This window comes from Hordeum vulgare, chromosome 5H, assembly GCF_904849725.1.
Source record: "Hordeum vulgare subsp. vulgare chromosome 5H, MorexV3_pseudomolecules_assembly, whole genome shotgun sequence".
In the NCBI taxonomy this organism is placed as follows: domain Eukaryota; kingdom Viridiplantae; phylum Streptophyta; class Magnoliopsida; order Poales; family Poaceae; genus Hordeum; species Hordeum vulgare.
In genome coordinates this window covers 295,531,050-295,542,860 of record NC_058522.1, presented here as the reverse complement: position 1 = coordinate 295,542,860, position 11,811 = coordinate 295,531,050, and the positions used below count along the sequence as shown (strand labels likewise).

The 11,811-nt window shown below is 41.0% G+C and overlaps 1 protein-coding gene across 1 annotated transcript; it reads right to left on the bottom strand.

Moving 5' to 3' along the window:
• Positions 1-285: 285 nt before the first annotated feature.
• Positions 286-4,855, bottom strand: LOC123395267 (protein BFR2-like). The gene is made up of 13 exons (XM_045090230.1): positions 4,283-4,855; positions 4,093-4,199; positions 3,887-3,959; positions 3,681-3,755; positions 3,465-3,575; positions 3,306-3,345; positions 3,169-3,232; positions 1,512-1,614; positions 1,313-1,408; positions 1,191-1,220; positions 875-974; positions 697-781; positions 286-626 (listed from the first exon to the last, which is right to left on the bottom strand). The coding sequence occupies exons 1-13, from the start codon at positions 4,454-4,456 to the stop codon at positions 503-505; spliced, it is 1,182 nt and encodes a 393-aa protein (XP_044946165.1). The 5' UTR covers positions 4,457-4,855; the 3' UTR covers positions 286-502.
• Between the last annotated feature and the right edge of the window lie 6,956 nt (positions 4,856-11,811).

The window sequence follows — 11,811 nt, the reverse complement described above, 5'->3', positions numbered from 1 at the left end:
TGAAGCTGTTCTGTGACAAGGATTACCCCGAGAAGGCACCATCTGTTAGATTCCATTCAAGAATCGGCGTGGCTTGTGTTAATCACGAGACTGGAGCGGTACTTCATCTCTTATAGAGTAAGTTCTATCGACGCGTAGGCCATTTTTCTGTTGCATATATTCATTGGTTGCCGTGTGATTGATGCAGGTTGACCCAAAGAAGTTCAGTGTGCTAGCAAACTGGCAGCGGGAGTACACGATGGAGCATGTCTTGTAAAACAGAAATGCGCTTCCCAAGCCCAACGATTCAACAATTTTGCTTCACTGCTCTTCTACCAGAAGGGCCATTGCATATTACAGTTCAAAACTACTCCCTCCGTCCCATAATATAAGAGCGTTTTTTATTATGGGACAGAGGGAGTAGCATGTAAGAAGGAACAGCTAAACCTTCTTCTCATGTCAAAATTTTGAATCGTCTCTTAAATCCGTCGCAAAAAAAAAAAAAAAAGAATCATCTCTTAAATCAGACTGCAGTGGTCTTTTGGTTGCCCATTCCAAATAAATTCTCAAACAATTTTGAAGCCATCGGAGGAATTGTCATAGGTACCGGGGCCATGAAATTAGCAATCTTTTCATGGACACTGTACCTGAAAATAACATGAACAAGTTTATAGCAATTTCATGGAAGAAAGTCAACTAAACCCAAAGTAAGCCTACCTAATCTTTCTACTCTTTGAAGCACGGCGGTCAACAAGTTTTCTCTTCTTGTGCTGCTTCTTCCTCAGAGCGTAAAATGCGGATTCTGCGAACATTGCAGCATCATGGTTCATCAGTGCATTCAGGGCAACAACAACAAAAAGATGTGCAGGTGAACAAAAGTTGGATATGAACTAACCGGATGCCCCCGTATCACATGACTCGAGGAACTCCTTGAGAAGTTGATGATAAAATTCAGAATCATCGATGAGTTCAGGATCACCTTCCACATCCTTCCCCTGAGTTGCAACAAGGGTTGAACATATGAGATCAGAAAGTGTACTACACACACATCCTAATTTAGTCAACCAGATAGATAACTGAGGCTGCATGAATTTCGCCGAGATGGAAGAATTGAACTACACTAGAACACATAACACAAAATCTGAACAGAACAAATGCAGCACAGGCAAGCTTGCAATAATTTCAAGTAAAGAATGAAGAGTTGCTCAAACCTCCACAGCAGTAGCAGGCTGTACTGCACTCTGTAAAATGAATGAGAAGACACAAATCAATCATTATAATTAGAAGTAGAAACTAGACTGGTGCTCCTTTATAACAGATGAATCTAAAATACCTCCCCAAATACACCAACATCAGATTTCCGCAGGTACATCCTGTTAATCATCCTGCTTGGATCCCTCATATAACCAGCAACTTGGTCACTTATGTTCTGTTCTCATACAAGTACGACAGGGGAAAGCAGAGCTTTAGATATCTAGGCATGTTCCACAATAACAAAGTACTAGAAGTAGTTAAATAGGCATTCAGCTAACCTGGTTAAATGCGTGCAACTTTCCTTTCAGTGCAGCAGCGCCAGTTGTGACCTGTGTTTTCCTCTGCCATTTATCTATCTCGGTATTTCTGAACAGGGTTATTCTGTACAAAAACCATGACATCAAACACTGTTTTATCTTGTATATGTGCAGAAAGCAAGAAGAGAAAAACAGCCCAAGCAAAATATATATACAAGTGTAATTTGTCAAGTTCTAAAGTTTGGTCTTCCGGTTACCGCCTTTTCTTTAAGAGAAAATATCCTTATAATCATTTATCTCGTGCACACTATCTTAAGGATTCGTCAATATGGTGGAACTAATTTCTTTTCTTGGTGGATATGTCTCAATACAAGTTGGCAAATTCACCAACATTAATCAGGAATAAGTAGCAAATTAGCAATCCAGAAAACATAAGTCTGTAAAGATGAACACCCCCCCCCCCCAACACACACACAAAAATAAATAAGGGACAATTACATTTGAGCCCCTAGTTGTGTCACACCCGTTTGATTTGCCCCTAAATTCAAAAAACCCTCGTTTTCGTCCAAGCTCGTTTGCTCCTCTTATGTTTTTGCCCTTTGACCGTTTGGCGTCACTTTGAGAACTTCATAACGAATTCCTACAAACTCAGAAAAATTCAAATAAGATATCGAAATGTTTGGAAAAACATCACCGATATCTGCATGTCATTTAAATTCAAGAAAAATGTGCTGGAAAGTTCCCATCTCAATTTAAGCTCATATGATGTCACTAAGAATAGTAAAATCCAAAAAATTTGAAAACAAATTCAAAAAATTCTGAAATTTTTTAGTGGAAAACATTGAAAAATATGTTGAGTGATTGCAAAGTTTTATCTTGGAATGACATTGATGGAAGTCATGGCGAAAAAACAAAATTGATGCTCCTAAACAAAAGCATTTTGGAGTGCTGATTTTGTTTTTTTGCCACGACTTCCACAAATTTCATTCCCCGATGAAACTTTGCAATCACTCCAAACATTTGTCAATGTTTGCCACTAAAAATATTCATAAGTTTTTTAATTTGTTTTCAATTTTTTTGGATTTTACTATTCGTGCTGACATCATATGAGCTCAAATTGAGATGTGGACTTTCCAACATGTTTGTCATGAATGTAAATGACATCCAGATGTAGGTGATGTTTTTCCAAAAAAAATGATATCTTATTTGAATTTTTGTGAGTTAGTATGAATTATTTATGAAGTTTTCAAAGTGACGGTCAAAAGGTCAAAGGGCAAAAAGCACAAGTGGAGCAAACGAGCCTAAACAAAACAAGGGTTTTTTGAATCTAGGGGCAAATCAAACGGGAGCGACACAGCTAGGGGCTCAAATGTAATTGTCCCAATAAATAATTAACGGCGCCAAATAAACAATTCGCTAACTGAAATGCATTTAAGAAACTATAAATGATACAGAAGTAGGGAAGAATTTAGATGATCAGTATTAACTATTAAGCACAAAACACATTCTACTGGTATGATACAGTATAAAAGCACAAAACACATTCTACTGGTATACAAGTGCAGAACTGGACATGTGCTGATTAACAAAGGATCTGCTGCTATGCAAGACACTGTAACACATTGAAGAGCATATCCCACAGTACTTCATCACAGTCTCTGTTAATGCAAAAGGTTACCTTGTCTGCATTTTCTGCATTTGCAACCAATCGTCATTCTCTCCAGTTGAGTTAGGCACAGTATCTGTTAATAAGTCAGGATTATCGAACGTTTCGAGGCATCTTTCAGAATGAGAGAGACTGGATAACAGTAGTACCTTTCACACCCTTTGCGACCTGGTTCCGCTCTAGTAAAGCCTACAGTTAGTTTTGGGGAGCATATTGTGGGCAGTAAGAAAACCTGGACTAACAAATGTATAGACTATACTATAGCATCGAAGCAAAAAAAAAAAAAAAACATGAGCAGGTGACCGAACCTCCTGCAGCTCAAGCATGGAGCCAAGTGTCTGTTTCGATGAGTCCAACAGATCAACATATGCTTGCTCTATCTCCTGTTCATGACCACAGAACCTTGACTTGGTGGGATCCTGCAAGAACAGAATACAGTATATACATTAGAATGCGGCCTACAATCGTGCATTTTACGACGAATAAACAAAGATGAATGTTGCAGCCATAGTAGAGAAACAGGCCTTGGGAAGCTTGTTTGAAGTTGTAAATGCCTTTTGCAGCAAGAATCTCATTTCCAGGGTCTTATCCCATAGCGCCTTCAGTAAACAGAAATTGGATGTAAAGGTTAATAGCTTGAAAGCTTAAATACAATGAATGTGAAGGATTGCTGCGCAATCGCACATGATCATGACTAGATGTCATGTTAGCCAAGCAGATCAAATAATACCTTTTGGTTTTTGACTGCCTGGCCTCTTGAGACATCGCCATCCCTGTGCTGTTTCAAGGTCTGAATAATGCTTCTGCGCGTGAAAGAAAAACATATGCTTATGTAGAACTAGAAGAGAATAAATATAAGTGAGATCATGAAGTAGATTGTAAAGTAAACCGTGTGAAAGTGAGGCATGTAGAGGACGGGTGGAAGGGAAACATTACTGTTGATTGGCCTGGAGGGCGCGATACTCCTGCTCGAGCTCCCCCATCTCACCATCATCATCATCCTCATGGTCGCTCTCCTCCTCGTGGTCGCCCCCCTCGTCGCTCTAACCAAAGAGAGACAGACACAAAATAACTAAGCAATCTAAGCATGTGAGCGAAAGGAAAATGAGAGGAGGTGGAGAGTTACGGCGGAGAAATCTTGGTCGTCGTCATTGGCAGCGCTCCTTGAGGAGAAGAAGCCGTCCTCTGGGTCGGAGTTGTCGTGGAGGTTGAGATCGGAGTCGCTGCCGGAGTCGGAAGAAGCCTGCGAAAGGGGAGGGGAAGGTACCGCCTTGCGGCGCTTGGGTGCGAGTGGCGCCATCTCGTCCTCGGCGGCGGCAAGTAGCTAGGTTTGCGAGTGATGCCGAGGAGGGAAGGGGAAGCAAAGGCTTCTCTTTCAATTGCAGGCCTCCGGATGGGTGTCCGCAAAAGCCCGAAGAAGCAATTAATCCCTGTCCAGCTCACCTCAGTCAGCCGGCAGAGCTTAGGCTGGTGCGGCGTGCGGCGTGCGGCGTGCGGGAGCAAGAGAGGCAGCCGCCGGCGTTCTCCGGCGTCGCGGGGCAAAAGAAGCTAGGAAGGTGGGGCGTAAGAGGGCAGGTCAGCCGCCGATGTGCAGGCTCCGCGCTTGAGAAGGCAGCCGTCGACGTGCAGGCGCCGCACCGCCGCCGATTGACTTCGGTACTTCGAGAATGCACTAGCGCCAGCGCCCAGGGGAGAGGAATGTTGGGGTTTGAGCAATTTGCTAATTGGGTTGGGCCTGTCTAAAAAATGCGAGTAGTTGGGTTGGGCCTGTCTAAAAAATGCTACTCCCTCCATTTTTATATACAAGGTCGTAAACACATATTACATGCCTTCTAAGTCAATGTTGCAAGACAACTTGTCTCCTTGTTTACCGTGTAAATTAATGTGTATTTTTCTCTTTCATGTATATCAAGCCAATGATCTCATTCCTGCATGCATGCAAGGGATAATTAATGTCCTTCTTTGCTAGTACTACGAGGCAAACACCATTAATATTGCATCGATTAATGTTAGTGGCCTTGTATATATGTAAATTGTAATTTTGATAGTGGCCTTGTATATAAAAATGAAGGAAGTGGTTGGCTTGGGCCTCGAGAATGTACAAAGCAATGGTTGGTGTGTTTGGTTCAACAACAAAAAACACGAGATCATGTGGGATTAGCCCTTTTACCTAAAAAAAGTGGGATTAGCCCTTTTCCCCTCATTTTTTTTATAGGACTAGCCCTTTCTAAACACCATGGGTCGTTCCGTGACTCAAACTCAGATGGGCTAGATAGCTCATCCACAACAAACAAGTTAGATTGGAGTGCTAAATTGAAAAGAAATACTCCCTTCGTCCTATAATGTAAGACAGTTTTTGACATTGTAGTATGTCAAAACTGTCTTACATTATGGGACACAGGGAGTACCATCTAGTCTAAAACACAAACAAAGAAAACTGCGATATATAATCGAGTTTGTGTAAATCACAAAGAAATCCTCTTTGCCAAAAGAACAAGAATTACAATGCATACATACAACATCTTCCACTTTTCACCGGTTGCCGCTAATTACCGCACAGCCAACCAGCAACAACGCTACTTGCCGCTATTGATTCTTGTTATCATGCCGCTAGATGACTTTCATATCCGAGGAAAACAAAAAGGAAGGAGAGGCTCGAACCGGGCATGGAAGAGTAGATCTCCAAGATGGGCATGGACGAGCGGAGCTTGCGGCTCATGGCTTGATCTGTGGTCGATGAAGAAGTCCAACAACCAAGAACTCAAGGCGATGACGTGGTGTGATGTTCCTGGCCAAGGAGGCAGAGGTTAACGATTGGAGGGCAAGTACAAGATGCCATGATACATCTCCATCGTATCTACTTTTCCAAACACTTTTGCTCTTGTTTTGCCCCCCTAATTTGCATGATTTGAGTGAAACTAACTCGAACTAACATTGTTTTCAACAGAACCTTGGTATCATTTTTTGTGCAGAAATAAAAAGTTCTTGGAATTGGACGAAATTTTATGAAGAATTATTTTGGAATAAATAAAAAAATACTAGAGCAAAGAGTTACTAGAGGGGCCCCCACTTGGAAGCCACAAGGGTTGGTCGCACGACCACCCCCTGGTCATGCCACCTGAGCTTGTGGCCCATTAGACCTTCGTCGGACCTAATTCCATCACTATATATTCACATCCTCTGAGAGAAAATAAACATAAAGTTTTATCGCGCTTTACGACACAGAGCCGTTGCCACCTCTCGTTCTTCATTGGGAGCCCTAATTTGGAGTCTCTTCGTGGCTCTAGAGAGAGGGATTCGTCTTCGTCGTCATCACCAACCTTTCTCCATCAACAATTCTATGATGTTCAAAAACATGTGTGAGTAATTCTTTTGTAGGCATACTCGAGGTAGATGGGCGTTGGATGAAATTTCATATGTAATTGTGGTAATTTGTTAGGGTTTGATCCCTAGTATCCACTACGTTATGAGATTGATGTTCCTATGACTTTGCTATGCTTAATGCTTGGCATTATGCCCCGAGTGTCATGATTTCTGAATATGTTATGTTTTCATGAATACATTTGTGTTCTTGATCTTATCTGCAAGTTGTATGCACATGTTGTAGTTCTGAACCCTAAACCCCAAGGTGACACATTGGGATATCGACAGGGATGAACTTAACTAAGGAGTTTATGTATTCACTATGTGTTAATATATTTTTCTGGGTATTACTCTTAGTATCCATTAGGACCACGCTACCATGGGAGGGTAGGACAAAAGATGTTATGCATTTTCTTATCGCAAGCACGTATGACTATATACGGAATACATGCCTACATATGATTGATGAATTGGAGCTATTGTGTATCACTCTAGATTGTGATAGTTACATGTCGAATTTCATATAAAGATCCATCGCTACTCCATGCCTTCAGTTTACTGTTGTTGCCTTTTCTAAAGTTACTACTGCTCTACTTGCTACAAACTTGTTACTCTTGTTGTTGCTACTGTTACTTTATCAATAGTACTATCACTACTATCATATTACTGTTCTACTAATAAATTGCTGCTAGAAAAGTTATCTCTGAGGTGTGGTTGAATTGACAACTCTACTCCTAAGGCGTATAAATATTCTTTGACTCCAGTTATGTCGAATCAATAAATTTGGATGAAGTACTACTCTCAAAGAATGTTTGTGATCCATTGTACTTGTGGGTCATTGATGACCCACAAGTATAGGGGATCAATCGTAGTCCTTTCGATAAGTAGGAGTGTCGAACCAAATGAGAAACAGAAGGAAATGACAAGTAGTTTCAGCAAAGTAATTCCTGCAAGCATTGAGAGCAGCGGCAACAGATAGTTGTATAGTAGTGTAATTCGTAACAAGGAACAAGTAGCAATTGTAACTAGAGTTCAGAAAGGTGGCCCAATCATTTTTGTAGAAAAGGACAAGCCTTAAAGTTCTCTTATATAAAGTAAAACACTCTCGAAGACACGTGGGAATTGTTGTCTAGTCACGTTCATCATGTTTAGTTGATTCGTGTTCGGTACTTTGATAATTTGATATGTGTGTGAACCGATGCTAGCATGCAATTCTTACTTGAACAAATGACCGTCTTATGATTACCCGCTCTCGCAAGCATCCGCAACTACAAAAGAAGAATTAAGATAAGTCTAACCATAGCATGGAACATATGGATCCAAACCAGCCCCTTATGAAATAATGCATAAACTAGGGTTTAAGCATCTGTCACTCTCGCAGCCCATATCTACTTATTACTCTCCAATGCTTTCCCTTAGGCCCAAATATGGTGAAGTGTCATGTAGTATACGTTCACATGACACCATTAAAGGAAGAGCGACATACACATCATCAAGATATGGAATGAATACCAACATCACATGATTACTTATAACAAGACTTATCCCATGTCCTCAAGAACAAAAGTAACTACTCACAAATCATCACCATGTTCAAGGTCACAGGTCTAATGAATATGATTAAGGATCTAAACATATGATCTATCACCAAGTAAACCAACTAACATCAACTATAAGGTGTAATAAACACTACTAGCAACCCACAGGTACCAATCTGAGATTTCGAGACTAAGATTGAATACAAGAGATGAACTAGGGTCTAGGATGAGATTGTGCTGGTGAAGATGTTGATGAAGATTGGTCATCCCACGATGGTGGAAGCGTTGGTGATGACGACGACTTTGATTTCTCCCTCCCAAAGGGAAGTTTCCTAGCGGAATCGCTCCGTCGGAGAGCATAATTGCTCGTGCCCAAGTTCCGCCTCGAGATGGTGGCGCTTCATCCCGAAACAATCCTATGATTTTTTTTCTTTGGTAATGAACAGCGGTAGTCATTTGATGTAATAACTTGAAATAATAGGTGAGGATGACATAAAGTTGAACTTGGCTTGATTTTATGAAACTTGGTGAATGCAATCACTTGAAAGAGGGGAGGCACTCACAACATAGACACCAAAATAAACCATATGTTATGATGCATGATTCAATGCAACAAAATGACAAGAGGCACAATGCAAACATGTAGCACAACAAGTGAGATGAACATGACATTAACTTAGCGAAATAATATATGCAAAACAATGATGATGATGATGCCACTCATATTAATACCCACATGGAAAGATCATACATGAAGAGGTTGGATAGGTTACAAAATAGGGAGGACCACACTTGGGCTGTTACACCTTCATAAAGGGAAGAAGATGTTTTCATGCACTTTTTGTTTGGATGTGCAAGTTCTTAATGGAAAGGAACGTAACTTTATATTGCCCCTTATGATGGCAACCTTTATTATACAATATGTTGTCTTTATTTCATTGCCATCACAAGTTCGTACAAAGATTATTTTCCCTTGCAATAAAAGATCATACATATCTAGGAACAAAAATTTATTACTTGTGCACCGATGAAAAATTACTTGGAGGATCTTATTCAATCCATATGTAGATATGGTGGACTCTCATGACAAGAAACTGGGTTCAAGGGTTTTTGGATGCACAAGTAGTATCTCTACTTGATGCGACGTTTTGGCTAGCAAAGGTTTTGAGCAAGCATCACATGTTAGAGGATCCATGACAATATAACTTCTATGTGAATATAAGCAAACATGTAGGATCGAAAGTATGTCTAGAGGAGGGATTAGACTACTTGACAAGATATTTTTTTGCCTTTTCCCAATTTTAGTTGAGAGACACCTTTGGCAGTTATGGCAAGTCAAGTACACTCTACACATGCAGTTCTAAGAGTCTAGAAGTAGAATGTAATATATGCAAGTGTAAAGTAAAGGAGTAAGGTAGGGAGATCAAATGCATGAGGTTGACACGGTGATTTTTGGCATGGTTCGATAGGTGGCGCTATCGTACGCCCATGTTAGTGGAGAATTCAACCCACAGAGGGTAATGGGTGTGAGAGTCCACGCAGGGCCCCCCCCACAAGGGTTCCATGAAGAAGCGGCCTTGTCTATTCCACCACGGCTTCCGCCCACGAGGGACTAGCCTTACTCACGGTAGATCTTTGCGAAGTAGGCGATCTCCTTGCCCTTACAAACATTTTGGTTCAACTCCACAACACGAAGTAGGAGGCTCCCAAGCGACACCTAACCGATCTAGGAGGCACCACCCTCCAAAAGGTAATAGATGTGGTAGATCAATGAACTCCTTGCTCTTGTGCTTCTAAAGATAGTCTCCTCAATACAAAATCACTCTCTCACAGAATAGGCATGGGTAGGATAGATTGATTTGGTGGAAAGCAGTTTGGGGAGTCTAGAGATCAAGTTTCAAATGGTTGGATTGGAATATCTTGGTCTCAACACATGAGTAGGTGGTTCTCTCTCAGAAAATGGATCTGGCAATGAAGTGTGTGTTCTGAGTGCTTCTCCCATGAATGAGAGGTGGGTTAAGGGGTATATATAGGCAGCACACAAAATCCAATCGTTACACCTAAAGTGGCAAACTTGATCACACCATAGTCATAAACTCGGTGGTACCGATTAGCATGAAAGGCAACAAATTTTGAATCTCGGTGGGACCGATATACACAACCCGGTGGCACCGAAAAGGTGGCTAATGGTCAGATGACCAAACTCGGTGGCACCGATACTCAAACTCAGAAATTCCGATTTTGTGTACCGAGGCAACAGAAAGTTGGTCACCCTAAACTCGGTAGCACCGATATGGATTCGGTTGCATCGATTTGGTGGGAATGGCTTTGTTTTCTATATGAGGTCAAACTCGGTGGGTTCGAAATATGAAAGTTGGTGACACCGAATTTGAGTATGTGGAATTGGACAAAATGGTTATGTGGGAAAATGACTGAGTATTTTGGTGGCTAACTTCGAGCACTTGAGCAATCAGTTCATTTTAATACCTCACCCCCTTTTAATAGTATTGGCTTTCCTATGTACTCAAAAGTGATTTCTCACAAATATAAAATGAAGAGTCTTCTAGCTTGAAGCTTGAGCCAATCTTATTCCTTTCTTGCATCAAGGGGCATCTCCACATAAGCCTTTAGCCAAAGAATATTTTGAACTTTTCTTGAATATACTTGTAAAAACATATTAGTCCAATGATGCATATGTTGTGATCAATTATCAAAACCACCCTAGGGAGCAATTGTGCTTTCAATCTCACCATTTTGGTAATTGATGACAACATATAGATCAAAGCTTCGACAAAAGATATAATCAATGATTAGCATCGACGCTTTGAGAAGTATGTGAAAAGCAAGAGCTCCCCCTAAATTTGTGCATTATTTTAAAATTTGCGTTTGAATGCAAATGCACAATCGATTAGGATCATGGGTCACTCTTCCATGTCACATACATCTTGGTGGTGCGCATACAAGATAAGAATGAATAGTAATGCACATGACACCAATAATATAGGTGAATGATCATCACATAGATAGCTAAAAAGATAATAGTGTAGCATCAACCAAGCAAAGCGTATGATCAAAACATGATAACGAGATAAAGTCATCCAAAAGACCAAAGTTTTAAAACCAAATGAGAGCAAATAAAGTCAAAAGATCCCTATCTCTCTCTCTCTCTCTCAGTCTATGATCTATACGTTTACCCCCTTTGGCAACAAGTTACCAAAAAGTTCAAAAAGTATAGAGCTACTCGTCTCTCTAGGCAGCTGATGATGGAGCTGACAGAAGAGCGTCCACGAAGGAATCTGTTGAGTGTCCTGGAGCTGGAGGAGTGGATATTGGAGGTGCTTGAGCTGGAGCTGGTGCTGAAGGTGCAGATGCTTGAGCTCATGAAGTTTGTCTTGTCTCTTGAGCAGGTACAAGAGCTGATCTAGGCTGGGTGCTAAACCATGTGGTAGTGCGAGGAGGTGACTCTTCATCATCTTCATCTTCATCATCATCATGTGAGTGTGGTATCTCCACCGAGTCAACTTCATGTTGAAGCTGTTTGACTATAGTGGGCAACTCTGTTACCTTCATACCCATGTCATGAAACTTTGTTTCCACGACTCTCTCAAGGCTTTTCTGATTTTGCAGCATCTCCTCGATGTTCTTCTCCATACCTTGGATAGAGCTAACTAGAAATGCCATTTGCTCAGGTTGAGTTCTGAGCTGTGGAACTGGTGGTGGCTCATTTCTAGCAGCCTCAGCTTCTGCTGCCTCT